The sequence below is a fragment of the Oncorhynchus mykiss genome, chromosome 4 (assembly GCF_057628025.1).
Source record: "Oncorhynchus mykiss isolate SJ-2025 chromosome 4, ASM5762802v1, whole genome shotgun sequence".
NCBI lineage: Eukaryota > Metazoa > Chordata > Actinopteri > Salmoniformes > Salmonidae > Oncorhynchus > Oncorhynchus mykiss.
The window spans coordinates 11,127,708-11,142,500 of record NC_143025.1 but is presented as its reverse complement, the minus strand read 5'-3'; the positions used below and the strand labels follow the sequence as shown (position 1 = coordinate 11,142,500).

The 14,793-nt window shown below is 42.2% G+C and overlaps 2 protein-coding genes and 1 long non-coding RNA gene across 4 annotated transcripts in view; 2 read left to right on the top strand and 1 right to left on the bottom strand.

Moving 5' to 3' along the window:
- The window catches only part of LOC110521275 (wee1-like protein kinase 1-A), a 6,522-nt gene extending 2,628 nt beyond the window's left edge, over positions 1 to 3,894 (top strand). Inside the window, exons 3-9 of the mRNA XM_036969433.2 lie at positions 329 to 392; positions 573 to 745; positions 997 to 1,265; positions 1,527 to 1,714; positions 1,836 to 2,006; positions 2,420 to 2,565; positions 2,849 to 3,894. Coding sequence (XP_036825328.1) covers positions 329 to 392; positions 573 to 745; positions 997 to 1,265; positions 1,527 to 1,714; positions 1,836 to 2,006; positions 2,420 to 2,565; positions 2,849 to 3,005 — 1,168 coding nt within the window. The 3' untranslated portion in view covers positions 3,006 to 3,894. The remainder of the gene's footprint in view (positions 1 to 328; positions 393 to 572; positions 746 to 996; positions 1,266 to 1,526; positions 1,715 to 1,835; positions 2,007 to 2,419; positions 2,566 to 2,848) is intronic.
- Positions 3,895 to 4,012: 118 nt separating this feature from the next.
- LOC110521276 (switch-associated protein 70) overlaps positions 4,013 to 14,793 on the top strand; it is a 34,773-nt gene continuing 23,992 nt past the window's right edge. The window contains exons 1-2 of one of the 2 annotated variants that reach the window (XM_021598731.3): positions 4,013 to 4,266; positions 5,428 to 5,568. In XM_021598731.3, the coding sequence (XP_021454406.2) occupies positions 4,171 to 4,266; positions 5,428 to 5,568 (237 nt within the window). In that variant the 5' untranslated portion in view covers positions 4,013 to 4,170. The remainder of the gene's footprint in view (positions 4,267 to 5,427; positions 5,569 to 14,793) is intronic. The other variant, XM_090233423.1, reaches the window with a different exon arrangement.
- LOC149983903 (uncharacterized) lies at positions 11,038 to 11,747 on the bottom strand. The gene is made up of 3 exons (XR_016495572.1): positions 11,630 to 11,747; positions 11,258 to 11,324; positions 11,038 to 11,171 (listed from the first exon to the last, which is right to left on the bottom strand). It is a non-coding gene; the product is annotated as an uncharacterized LOC149983903 (long non-coding RNA).

Below are 14,793 nucleotides of genomic sequence, written 5' to 3'. Positions count from 1 at the left end.
ATAAGTTAGTCTAATACTATCTAAAACAGTTGAACTTAGTCCAGTTTCAACAGACAACAATTGATCACTTATGTTTTTGTCCTTTCATTTGATACCTGGATGTGTCCATATGTCGGTACACACAGATTGTAACCCATTGTTATTGCTAGCTGGAATCGTTAAATCCGTTGACTAAGCATCAGTAAGGCAAAAGTCTGGCAGGAAACCAAGACGTGTCATGGTCACTAATGAACTCTGCCATGTGTGTGTGAAGGGCCCAGTGCTGCCCTCTGGTGGTTGGAATGTATGCTAACAAACTCTTTGTCTCGTTTTTTTTATTTTTATTCAGCTCCTGTGGTGAGAACATGGAGGCGAGTGACGCTGAAACCGAAGAAATCATTCCTCCGCCAAAGGTAGTTATTATCTAACCATGCTGATTTCTTTATAGCATTGCGATGAACTTGATTCACTCGCAGGCATGTTATTCAGCAAAGCTCTCAACCTACACATATCCAGTTAGATGGATAACATAATCACAATAGTCTAACTAAATGTTATTTGGATTTTCTATTAAACCTCCTCTCCATCCTCAGAGAATCACCTTGATGGAGAGTAATATGAAGTCCAGATACGCCTCTGAGTTCCACCAGCTGGAGAAGATCGGCTGCGGGGAGTATGGGGCCGTCTTCAAGTGTGTCAAAAGACTGGACGGCTGCATCTATGCTATCAAGCGTTCAAAGAAGCCCCTGGCAGGCTCTGTGGATGAGTAAGTTGGAGTTTCTATCTGAAACAGGAGCACGCTCTAAATATACTGATCCAACCAGTTCAGTATATATTGTGTATGGGTACTCTTGCTGCTTTGTTGCTGTCACTATGTATTCCAACCAGACTTGGGAATAGTATTTTATGTCTTTTCTCTAACGGTCCTTGAAATAATAAATAATGTTAGTTATCCTAACCACAGTTAACCAACTTGAAGAAATTCCTAATCTAACTACATCTGCGTTCCACCCATAGGCAGAACGCCCTTCGGGAGGTGTATGCCCATGCTGTGCTGGGCCAGCACCCCCACGTGGTTCGCTACTACTCAGCCTGGGCAGAAGATGACCATATGCTCATCCAGAACGAGTACTGCAACGGCGGCACCCTCTCAGATGTCACGGCCGAGAACTATCGGCGGCTCGGCTTCCTATCGGAGCTGGAGCTGAAGGACCTACTGCTGCAGGTGACTCGCGGCCTCAAGTACATCCACTCATCCTCGCTGGTCCACATGGACATCAAGCCTAGTAAGTACCACTGAGAGGTTGAAAAGCATGAACTTTAATGTCAGATGGGATTTGTAATAATGAAGTGGATGTTTAGTTAACAGTAGAGACGAGAGAAACCAGCACAGTTTGTTTTTTTTAACTTAAAAAAAAAATTCAGCTTAGTTTTTAACAGGAGGACATCTTGATTCACATCCCTAATTCAATGCAATTTGTTTGAAGTGTTTGTTTTTACTTAGTCATTGACAACAAAAATGAATTTGTGTATTGTCTCTCTTTCAGGCAATATTTTCATCTCACGCAAGACGGTGTGCAGTGTAGACGCATGTGATGAAGAGGAGGACGAAAAGGATGGACTGGCAACCAGTGTGGTATACAAAATAGGTGACCTTGGCCATGTGACGAGGGTGAACAATCCTCAAGTTGAAGAAGGCGATAGCAGGTTCCTGGCAAATGAAGTCCTCCAAGAGGTGAGTTTTCTCCATTAGAAACTTGCCTTGCCCCAGCTAAAGTATTATTATTATTCGGAAATCCAGGGTAATTCAAATGATTCTTTACAACGTTCCTAATCACGTCAAACTTTTCCTTCAGGACTACAGTAACTTGACGAAGGCGGACATCTTTGCCCTGGCCCTGACGGTTATCAGTGCCTCGGGGGCAGAGCCTCTGCCCACCAATGGGGATAAGTGGCACGAGATCCGTCAAGGAAAACTGCCACCCATCCCACAAGTGCTCTCTCAGGAATTCCTGAGTCTACTCAAGGTAAGAACTTGATGTTACTATAAGCATTTCCTTTGAAATGTGACTGGTTAATTTAAGAAGGTTATGAAGGTTTTCTAAAAGTGGTCATTTTCCTCTTGACCCTATACCTTTGCTTATAACACAGCATTTTTGAATACCAGTTTCTATTTGGCTAGAAGGGCATTTGAGAATTGTCATTATAACCAGATAATGGTACAGTTGGAAAATATGATTCTATGCCAACGCTATTCAGTGATGTTCACTGTCCTGTTATTGGACAAACTGATAAAGCTGTGTGATATTGAAAGATAACATCACTGAATAGCGTTGGCATAGAATCATATTTTCCAACCTGTTCATTTGAATTGTGGCTGATGTTGGGCTATTTACATTTGCTAGTTTTCAGGAGGTAACTTTTTTTTTCTCCCCTGCAGCTGATGATCCACCCTGACCCCACCAGGCGGCCGTCCACCTCTGACCTCATCAAGCACCCGGTGCTGTTGACCGCAGCTAGAATGACTGCTGATCAGCTCCGTGTGGAACTCAACGCAGAGAAGTTCAAGAATGCACTGCTCCAGAAGTAAGTACAGAATGGCACTGACACCAAGTGAAACAAGGAATCTGATGTAGCCCCCCCCAGGCTGTTTTTGTAAACACTAAAGGCAGTGGTTAGCTAGTTGTTGCTCATGCTTTTACATAGTGAGCCAACCTACCCATAGTGTGACATTAATTGACGGCTAAGTGACATTGGAGATGTAGAATTAGAGATTCACGGTATGGACTTTCGGTTTCATAATCTGTTTGTCTCATGGTGCAATGCTTCTTTCAGGGTTGGTCTAACTGTTCTTCATTGCTTTCCCCAGGGAGCTGAAGTTGGCCCAGATTGCCAAAGCTGCTGCTGAGGATAAGGTTCTGTCCACAGACAGAGTCCTGACCCGTTCCACTGTCCAGCCCAACCCCAAAACCTCCAGACTCATCGGCAAGAAGATGAACCGCTCAATGAGCCTGACTATTTACTGAAATGCAGACACGTCCCTCCCCCAATGATGTTGGAACATGGACTGGAAAACTGATATCTAGGGAATCTGACTAGCTACGTATTCTGTTGGGTACAAGTGCTGAAAATGGACCCAATTTCCACTGGTCACAGGAGAGACTTCACTGTCAAACTCGGTGCTGTGGGTGGACCTTTCTTGTCGGACTCGGTCAAGACTGAGACTAGACATTGCCATACTCAATTAGTACTGACTAATTCAAATATTTGACCAGTAATTCTGGTAGTGGACATCTTGACAGAGACCAAGCATTCCTTAAGGTAGTTAATGTACCTTTTTTTTCTGTTTTTGTCAGCCACAAGTCTAAGTAGATTGCAGAGGCTCTCCACTGTACTCCATGCACTTCCTTAAAAGCCTTAGCCTCAGTGTGTGAATGTACCAGGCCACAGATGTGTGCACCTTACTGCCTGCTTCCAGGCATCCGAGGGTCTGTCAGACAATGCTTTTAAGAGCACTTTGGAAGCAATGGGGAACTTGCCACATAACCTGCTGCTATTCATGTCTGTGTTCTACGGGGTTAATGGATTTTTCATTTTCCCATTAGGGTAGTTTTTAAATCATTGCACCCATTATCATATTTGGTGGACTATAATTGTGGACCATAACAATTTTTTTGTTTAAGCTATCCACTATATATATATTTTTTAATGTATCATGCAATACATGTAAGAAAATGGTGTCTATCAAACCTGGTTTAAAAAAAGTGCTTTCTTTGCCAAAATTAAACAGGAGTACTTCCTCCAGCTTCAACCCTGCCTATGTAGCATTAAATAAATCATTGTTCTGTAGGTTCTCTGTTTCTAACTCTGTTTATAGCCTGTACATTATCTTTTAATAAATTCTTATCAAATTCATGCTGGTCTTCAAATTAATGCCACATATTACATAAGGCCCTACATGACTGTATTACCCCCTTATCGCACACCTGGCACGTTGTAACCAATTCAGTTCAATGTGACTAATCTACTAGGTGTATTTTGACTAGCTGCCATGAGGAAATGCATAACTAAAATGTGAGTTGACATTCGTGGACAAGCGTCTGGCAGCTTGTCACGTGACTCATTGTATCCTATTATGAGAAAAACGTTCCGCAACACGAGCTACTTTTAGTCAAGCAAGCAGCCATCTCAATGGCACTACGAGACGAACTTTTAAAGCCAATATGGCATGCGTTTACAGCGTTGGACCTGGACAAAAGTGGGAAAGTGTCCAAATCACAGTTAAAGGTATGGAATTATATTTACCTAGATTGTTTGTCAAACAACCCCGAGGCACGTCGTTCCCTTCATTATTAAAAAAATACACGCATAAACTTTTTGAGCGTCCAAAAAAAGGTTGCAATCAAAGTGAAAGCCATCTGATTTTGGATGGATGATACTTAATAGCCGAGGATGCATTTGGAATGATGTCATTTTAGCCCAAATCATTGTCTGCCTTCATATTACTAAGGCACAGACACGGTGCATGTCAGAAGTCAATGGTTTATGTAAACTGCTTGTGTATGGTTAAAGGGAACTTCTTGTTATGGCACACCTGTGGACGTTAACTGATTGTCGGAGTATTTTGTTTATTTTAAAACAGAATAAATAGTTGAGATGACGCTTTTGCTGACTAGATCTATAGCCTACCGTGCTTACTTTATAATCCACTTCATGTATGCCTACTATAACAGCCACTTCATCAATGTTAAGTGTTTGTCTAAGTAGCCTTACATTTAAACAGCATATATGCAGAGTTGTGTGTTTAGCTTGTTTATGGTCTAGTTTTCGTGAGAAGGGCACTTATCAGTACCATAGTGCTGAAATCATTCAGGGTAAAGTCACATAATTTGATGTGATTAATTAATAAGTTGTAATAGTAGACTGCAAAAGGTGCAATTTCGAAATTGGGTAGTGCATCATCAGTTTTTCTATTGTCATGTCAGTCATTGCGTATTTTAGAGCTATTTATAACTAGTCAGAAATATCCAGAGCAACTAGCCCATGTCAGCTAGCTAACGTTTTTAACTAGGTTTTTTAGTCCATAGATTTTGTAGTAGATGTTCAAGTCACTCAAATATCACAATAATACAAACGAGACATGGCGAAATGTATAGTATTGCAAGACAATATGCTTTAAAACTGCAAAATGTACTTTGCAACCAGTGACAAAAGGTGTAGAATTGTAGGGGGGGGGGGGGGGGGGGGCGATGACGACGAGTTATTGTTTCCCGAAAGCTGGAAGGGGGGCCTCCAAGTGAAAAAGTTTCGTAACCGCTGGTGTAGTTGACTAGGAACCTTTCCAGTGACTGATGTTGCTGTTTGGGCGTTGTTGCTGCATTTAATATAACTATTGGCTCTGTGTAAACTGTGAAGTCCTGATAAGAAGTGGTATTTTTGTCTTTGCAGGTGCTATCGCATAACTTGTGCACTGTGATGAGGATCCCCCATGACCCGGTGGCCCTTGAAGAGCACTTCAAACATGACGACGTAGGCCCTGTCTCTACTCAGGGCTACATGCCCTACTTGAACAAGTTCATTTTGGACAAGGTGAGCCGCACATACAGTAATACTTAAGAGTATCTATGCCCCTCAGTCAATCATTCTCTCACTCACTGCTGTTTATATGTTTTACTGTTTTGTGATGAAGGGTCACTGAAGTCTAGGATAAAGATGACAAGGTTAGAATTCCATTGCCTTAGTTTGACATCTTCAACCTTGACTTCAGTAAATGCTAGTGATTCTATTGTTGGTCAAAATGGGTAATTACAGTGCCTTGCGAAAGTATTCGGCCCCCTTAAACTTTGCGACCTTTTGCCACATTTCAGGCTTCAAACATAAAGATATAAAACTGTATTTTTTTGTGAAGAATCAACAACAAGTGGGACACAATCATGAAGTGGAACGACATTTATTGGATATTTCAAACTTTTTTAACAAATCAAAAACTGAAAAATTGGGCGTGCAAAATTATTCAGCCCCTTTACTTTCAGTGCAGCAAACTCTCTCCAGAAGTTCAGTGAGGATCTCTGAATGATCCAATGTTGACCTAAATGACTAATGATGATAAATACAATCCACCTGTGTGTAATCAAGTCTCCGTATAGATGCACCTGCACTGTGATAGTCTCAGAGGTCCGTTAAAAGCGCAGAGAGCATCATGAAGAACAAGGAACACACTAGGCAGGTCCGAGATACTGTTGTGAAGAAGTTTAAAGCCGGATTTGGATACAAAAAGATTTCCCAAGCTTTAAACATCCCAAGGAGCACTGTGCAAGCGATAATATTGAAATGGAAGGAGTATCAGACCACTGCAAATCTACCAAGACCTGGCCGTCCCTCTAAACTTTCAGCTCATACAAGGAGAAGACTGATCAGAGATGCAGCCAAGAGGCCCATGATCACTCTGGATGAACTGCAGAGATCTACAGCTGAGGTGGGAGACTCTGTCCATAGGACAACAATCAGTCGTATATTGCACAAATCTGGCCTTTATGGAAGAGTGGCAAGAAGAAAGCCATTTCTTAAAGATATCCATAAAAAGTGTAGTTTAAAGTTTGCCACAAGCCACCTGGGAGACACACCAAACATGTGGAAGAAGGTGCTCTGGTCAGATGAAACCAAAATTGAACTTTTTGGCAACAATGCAAAACGTTATGTTTGGCGTAAAAGCAACACAGCGCATCACCCTGAACACACCATCCCCACTGTCAAACATGGTGGTGGCAGCATCATGGTTTGGGCCTGCTTTTCTTCAGCAGGGACAGGGAAGATGGTTAAAATTGATGGGAAGATGGATGGAGCCAAATACAGGACCATTCTGGAAGAAAACCTGATGGAGTCTGCAAAAGACCTGAGACTGGGATGGAGATTTGTCTTCCAACAAGACAATGATCCAAAACATAAAGCAAAATCTACAAAGGAATGGTTCAAAAATAAACATATCCAGGTGTTAGAATGGCCAAGTCAAAGTCCAGACCTGAATCCAATCGAGAATCTGTGGAAAGAACTGAAAACTGCTGTTCACAAATGCTCTCCATCCAACCTCACTGAGCTCGAGCTGTTTTGCAAGGAGGAATGGGAAAACATTTCAGTCTCTCGATGTGCAAAACTGATAGAGACATACCCCAAGCGACTTACAGCTGTAATCGCAGCAAAAGGTGGCGCTACAAAGTATTAACTTAAGGGGGCTGAATAATTTTGCACGCCCAATTTTTCAGTTTTTGATTTGTTAAAAAAGTTTGAAATATCCAATAAATGTCGTTCCACTTCATGATTGTGTCCCACTTGTTGTTGATTCTTCACAAAAAAATACAGTTTTATATCTTTATGTTTGAAGCCTGAAATGTGGCAAAAGGTCGCAAAGTTCAAGGGGGCCGAATACTTTCGCAAGGCACTGTATATTGAGAGTAAAGGATTCATTTTCCAATGTCACAACATGGATACCATGGTGACACTGTCATAAATATGAGAATTATTGTGTAATTATTTATTTTTATTTTTTTACCTTTATTTAACTAGGCAAGTCGGTTAAGAACACATTTTTTATTTACAATGACGGCCTACCCCAGCCAAACCCTAACGCGGACAACGCTGGGCCAATTGTGCGCCGCCCTATTGGTCTCCCAGTCACGGCTGGTTGTTATACAGCCTGGAATTGAACAAGGGTCTGTAGTGACGCCTCTAGCACTGAGATGCAGTGCCTTAGACTGCTGTGCCACTCAGGAGCCCATTGGTCATCGAGGGTTAGCAAATCAAGTTTGGCGCTTTCTACTGGTGTCATAAAGGTGTGTAAACTTACCATGTCACATTTGGAAATTGTTTCTGCTGTCATAAAGGCTTACTATGGTGTCTGTGGAATTTTTCAGTGGTGTCAGAAAGAATTACTACAGCAAGACACCTTTGTTCATTTCACAGAGGGGAGCTTTTGGGACAGTTTTGTAGTTGTTGATTATATTAAAGGTTACCATGATGACTATTTGTAGGCTAATTCTTGTGAAATGTCACAGAGTTATCGTAAATGTTTTGGCATACTTGTTTTCATACTTGTTGTTTTTCATGACATAGAATTATTGCGTGTTCTAAATAATTACTACAGAATTTATTGTCATCAATGACAGTTTAAAATTAGAATGTTTTTGGTTAACCTCTGAAAATGTTCCCGGTAAGAACCCATTTTGGACTTGGTGTGTATTTCATAGTCTGGGATTTCCATTTGAAGGCAGATATCTACTGTTCAAGTGCTTCCTAATGACACACACGAGGAAATAGATGACAAGGGATTTTACAACACACCTTACGGTACATTAGCCCATTCCATTCTCTGACGTGTTGATATATCTTCTCCTGTCACTTCCTCGAGCTCTCATTCCTCTAATACAACAAAAAGGTTTCAGGAACCTAGGTATGACATCATGGACAAACGTCAAGAGTCTCCCCACCCATGTGGATATGACCCTACCAAACAGGTCGGGAGCACCACCCCCACTCCCCAGGGAAACTCCATCCTAACAGTCGTGTGTGTGTGTGTCACCTTCTTCCTCACTGACTCACTCCACTTGTCAGACAATTACAGTGACTCAGCCGGAGAGGCAATCAATTCCCTCGCTGACTGTTCCACATAATTCCCCATTCTGCCATTTGGGACTCAGCAGTCACTCACTATGTGGAACACATCATTCTTCCTAGCCAACTGACCCTGTTGAAACCTGGAATGCATTGTTAATTGGGAGCTCAATTTGTTCCTCTTTTGTTAGAAGGGGAACAAAAGAAAGCAAGGTTACACAAACAACAGAGCACCAAAATAGTTCAAGGCTGTGAACATGTGACCTTCCTTTAGTTAACATTTTTAAGGCTGCTGTGGCTGAATTATTTCCTCATTTCCTGTCTTGCTAGTTCAACCACTGTCCGCCCTAGTCTCGTCTAGACCTCGACATATTTCGATCCACGTTTCGTAATAGAGTAACACATAGGCTCTATATCATATTGTACCTTGTTTGTAATTTCACAATTACTTTTGAATCACCTGTCCTCTGCCTTCGCGCTACAGTAACAACAGGCATGTCTGTGGTGTGACTGTTTGACGGCAGGAAGTTTCCGTCTCCTGGAGGGCCAAGGACAGTGATAAGACTGTTTGTAAACCTGTTTGGACATTCCACTGCAGAGAATACTAACGAGCATGTGTATCTGCAGTGGAGAGGCAGGACTGGGGGCTGGAGGGGCCTTGACAAGGCCCCCATTGTTGAGGTGCAGAGAGTGGGAGAACGGCAGAGAGAGAGAGACCTCAGTCTGGACCAGCTAGTACAGAGCGAGAACAAGATGACCATGACACAACATTCTGAGGACAAAGAGAGAGCTGCTATTTCATAATAATGCCACTTTCACAACTTCTATTGCTCCTCCCTCCGCATCGTCTTTCTGCTTACCTCGCTGGTGTTACTGTGAAACTAAATATCCCTTGAGTTGGTGTTACTGTGAAACTAAATATCCCTTGAGTTGGTGTTAGTGTGAAATCTTTGACTCACCCAAAACAAACCACAGCTCTATAAATAGTGTCTGCTAATGTTGAAGGCAGACATACCACACCTGTGTTTCCCCTTAGTTCATTGACCTGATTCTTACCTGGGCCACGTTCAATAGGCAAACTCTGTGGAAGGTTGCAGTGAGAAATGTTATGACTTGACCTGACATTAAGCCCATTCTACATGTCAAAGAGTAATGTTTATTGTACATCATTTTAACTGAACGTTCCACAATGTTCTACCCTGCAGAACTCAGCCCTGTTGTAAAATATTCCCCCACTACTCAATAATAATAATAGCAGTATGCTATTATTTTGTATAGATGTCATCTTATTATTGTGGATTTATACAACGGGTGGGTCTAATCCTGAATGTTGATTGGTTAAAACTGCATTCCAGGCGTTGTCTATTCCATAAGTTACCCACTGGCTAAATCTATTACGTTAAAATGCGATTTACTCTGTTTACTCTGACTGCGCCATCCACCGAAAAGACACAGGAGAATTGAACAAGATTCCTGTATGTTCTACCTGGAACTAATACATACGGCAGCAAATACACTGAGAAGATTCTTGTAATGTCTGAATTAAAGAGGTCGTAACATTAGACAGAAATGTTGCATGTATTATATAAAAAAACATACAAGAGTCATGTAAGCTAAGCCTTAGAAGGTCTCACATACATGGGACATACACATTTCATGGGACACACAACTGTCTGATGTCATTGACACACTTATTGAAGAAAGAAGCATATCCCTTTGCGAGGAGGAGGCGCAAGAAGAGGAGGATTTATCTGCTGTGAGGAGGAGCAAGAGGAGGATGAAGGGGGAAATCGGCAGGAGCGGGAGGAGAAGAAACAGCGGCAGAGAGGAGGAGGAGGAATGAGTTTGATAGCAGCAGTGAATCCTATTTTGAGATCCCTCAACAATCATTCTCACGGTAGTACATTGGTAGTAGTCAGTGACATGTCAAAGCTAAGCATGGCTGGGCTTGGTTAAAACTCTGTATGGGAGACCAAAGGCTGGAAGGGTGACCTGTAAATAAATCCACTGTCCAGTAAAATGTGCTGCCCAGCCTTAACCATGGAAACTCATACCTGAAAATGTAAACGTACACTGGACAAAAATGTAAACGCGACATGTAAAGTGTTGGTCCCATGTTTCATGAGTTGAAATAAAAGATCCCAGAAAATTTCCATACTCACAAAGTGCTTATTTCTCTCAAATTTTGTGCACACATTTATTTACATCCCTGTTAGTGAGCATTTCTCATTTGTCAGGTGGATGGATTATCAAGAAGCTGATTGAACAGCATGATCATTACACAGGTGCACCTTGTGCTGGTCTAAAAAAATGAAAGGCCGGTCTAAAATGTGCAGTTTGGTCACACAACACAATGCCACACAATGCACATGGCATGATGACTGCTTGAATGTCCACCAGAGCTGTTGACAGAGAATTGAATGTTAATTTCTCTACTTTAAGCTGCCTCCAACGTTCGTTTTAGACAACTTGGCAGTACATCCAACTGGCCTCACAACCGCAGACCACGTGTAGCCACATCAGCCTCCACATCCGGCCTCTTCACTTGAGGGATCATCTGAGACCAGCCACCCAGATAGCTGATGAAACTGTAGGTTTGCACAAACAAAGTATTTCTGCACAAACTGTCAGAAACTGTCTCAGCGAAGCTCATCTGCATGTTCATGGTCCTCACCAGGGTCTTGGCCATGTCTGCAGTTTGGCGCCGTAACCGACTTCAGTGGTTCCCAGTGATGTGAAATCTATAAATTAGAGCCTAAATCATTTATTTCAATTGACTGCTTTCCTTATATGAACTGTAACATCTTTGAAATTGGTGCATGTTGCATTTATTTTTGTTCAGTGTATATACAAATATTGTAATTTTTCATGTTTTCATATATGCATTCAGAAAGTATTCAGACCCCTTCCCTTTTTCCACATTTTGTTACATTACAGCCTTATTAAAAAATGTTCCTACACACAGTAATCTACATACCCCATAATGACAAAGTCAAAACAGGTTTTTAGCAATGTTAGCAAATGTATTGTTAATAAAAAAACATACCTTATTTATATATGTATTCAGATCGTTTGCTATGAGACTCGAAATTGAGCTCAGGTGCATCCTGTTTCCATTGATCATCCTTGAGATGTTTCTTCAACTTGATTGGAGTCCACCTGTGGTAAATTCAATTGATTGGACATGATTTGGAAAGGCACACACCTGTCTATATAAGGTCCCACAGTTGACAGTGCATGTCAGAGCAAAAACCAAGCCATGAGGTTGAAGGAATTGTCTGTAGAGCGCCGAGATGACAAGATTGTGTCGAGGCACAGATCTGGGAAAGGGTAGCAAAAATGTCTGCAACATTGACGGTCCCCATTCTGTTTTATTTAACTAGGCAAGTCAGTTAAGAATAAATTCTTATTTTACAATGACGGCCTACCCCGGTCAAACCCTCCCCTATCCCGGGTGACACCCTATTTTTAAATGGAAGAAGTTTGGAACCACCAAAACTCTTCCTAGAGCTGGCCACCCGGCCAAACTGAGCAATCGGGGTAGAAGGGCCTTGGTCAGGGAGGTGACCAAGAACCCGACGGTCATTCTAAGTGCTCCAGAGTTTCTCTGTTGAGATGGGAGAACCTTCCAGAAGGACAACCATCTCTGCAGCACCCCACCAATCAGGCCTTTATGGTAGAGTGGCCAGACAGAAGCCACTCCTCAGTAAAAGGCACACGACAGCCCGCTTGGATTTTGCCAAAAGGCACCTAAAGACTCTCAGACCATGAGAAACAATATTCTCTGGTCTGATGAAACCAAGATTGAACTCTTTGGCCTGAATGCCAAGTGTCACATCTGGAAGAAGCCTGGCACCATCCCTGTGGTGAAGCATGGTGGTGGCAGCATCATGCTGTGGGCATGCTATGGGCATGTTTTTCATTGGCAGAGACTGGGAGAGTAGTCAGGATCGAGGGACAGATGAATGGAGTGCAGAGAGATCCTTGATGAAAATCTGCCCCAGAGCGCTCAGGACCTCAGACTGGGGCACCTTCCAACAGCACAACGACCCTAAGCACACATTCAAGACAACGCAGGAGTGGCTTCGGGACAAGTCTCTGAATGTCATTGAGTGATCCAGCCAGAGCCCAGAATTGAACCCGTTCGAAAACATCTCTGGAGAGACCTGAAAATAGCTGTGCAGTGACGCTCCCCATCCAACCCGACAGAGCTTGAGAGGATCTGCGGAGAAGAATGGGAGAAAATCACCAATTACAGGTACGCCAAGCTTGTAGGGTCATACCCAAGAAGACCTGGCCAAGGCTTTCAACTCTGTCAATCACCACATTCTTATCGGCAGACTCAACAGCCTTGGTTTTGCAAATGATTGCCTCGCCTGGTTCACCAACTACTTCTCAGATAGAGTTCAGTGTGTCAAATCGGAGGGCCTGTTGTCCGGACCTCTGGCAGTCTCTATGGGGGTGCCACAGGGTTAAATTCTCGGGCCGACTCTCTTTTCTGTATACAGCAATGATGTCGCTCTTGCTGCTGGTGATTCTCTGATCCACCTCTACGCAGACAACACCATTCTGTATATAGACTTTTTCTACTGTATTCTGTATGTTTGTTTACTCCATGTGTAACTCTGTTGTTGTTTGTGTCGCACTGCTTTGCTTTATCTTGGCCAGGTCGCAGTTGTAAATGAGAAGTTGTTCTCAACTAGCCTACCTGGTTAAATAAAGATGAAATAAAAAAGTTTAAAGACTCAAAGATGTAATCAATGCCAAATGTGTTTCAACAAAGTACTGAGTAAAGCAGGGGTGTCAAAGTCAAATGGACGGAGGGCCAAATAAAAAAATCAGCTACAAGACGAGGGCCGGACTGTTCGAATGTTCATTGAAAATTTTTTAAATGACGCATATAGTCTAGTGAACCTAATTGAACCTACTGAAAACCTAACAAATATATTACAATATGATCAGATAAATAAAGCAATATTTTCTTATGGCTCTGTCAGTAATCTTTAATTTTCAACAGACACAAAAGACAAATTTCCTTTATATAAATATCCCCATAACATGAACATTAAATGAAAGAAACCGGTATTCAAGGCACCATCAGTAGACTATATTTTCTATTTTAGCAAAAGTGGGCTAAATTTACTTCAAAGAAAAAACAATAATAGCAATTTTCTATCATCCACTCAACTGAAATATTTTTAAAATATAATTGGATTGAAATACAAAAAAATAAAGTGCAAAAATCTATTAATCAAAAACAACACTTTGTTTAAGGAGAAGTAACATGCAGTGAAAACAAATATTAAATTTTAACTTTTAAACTTGAACTGAGTAAAAACTCTAAATATGTGATTGCACAGTAATGTTCACTTGTTTGAGGTTGAGGGTGATACTTGGTGGTGTCCCATCTTTTCCACAAGTTCATCAATGTTCGGGGTAAGGCTCTGAGCTGAAGAAATCCTCAGAATTGAGTGGAGGTGTTCAGCAGTAAGTCGACTTCTGTGTGATGTTTTGTTCAGGTTCATCAAAGAAAACAGTTGTTCACACAGGTATGTGCTGCCAAACATAGACAACGTTTGAGCAGCCTGGATGCGCAGCTGGGGCATTGTGCCGGGGAGGAAACGGGCGAACTCCGCAGCACCCACTGCCGCATATTTTGCCCTCAGTGCATCATTGCATTGGAGGTCAATCAACTCCATTTGGAGGTTTGGTGGTGAGCTTTCCACGTCAACAGCAAATGGGTTACCGAGCAGTTCCAACCTGCTTTTTTGTGCTTCAAAGTCAGCAAATCGGCGTCGAAAGTCAGCGGCAAGCATACCTATTTTATCAGCCAACTGTGTGCTCGGGAACGCACTGGTAGAGAGCTTCTCTTTCATGGTCTGGCAGCTGGGAAAGTGGCTCAAATTTTCTTTCCGCATCTGCGTCTCCCACAGAGTCAGTTTGGTTTTAAATGCCTTCACTGTACTGTACATATCAGAGATGACACGATCCCGACCCTGCAGCTGCAAGTTTATTGCATTCAGATGACTCGTAATGTCACACAGAAAAGCCATTTCACACAGAAACATTTCGTCTCGGAGTTGTGTTGTGTCTTTCCCTTTGCTGTCCAAGAACAGACAAATCTCCTCACGAAGCTCGAAACATCTTTGAAGCACCTTTCCCTGGCTTAGCCATCGCACCTCTGTGTGATAAGGCAAATCACCATGCTCC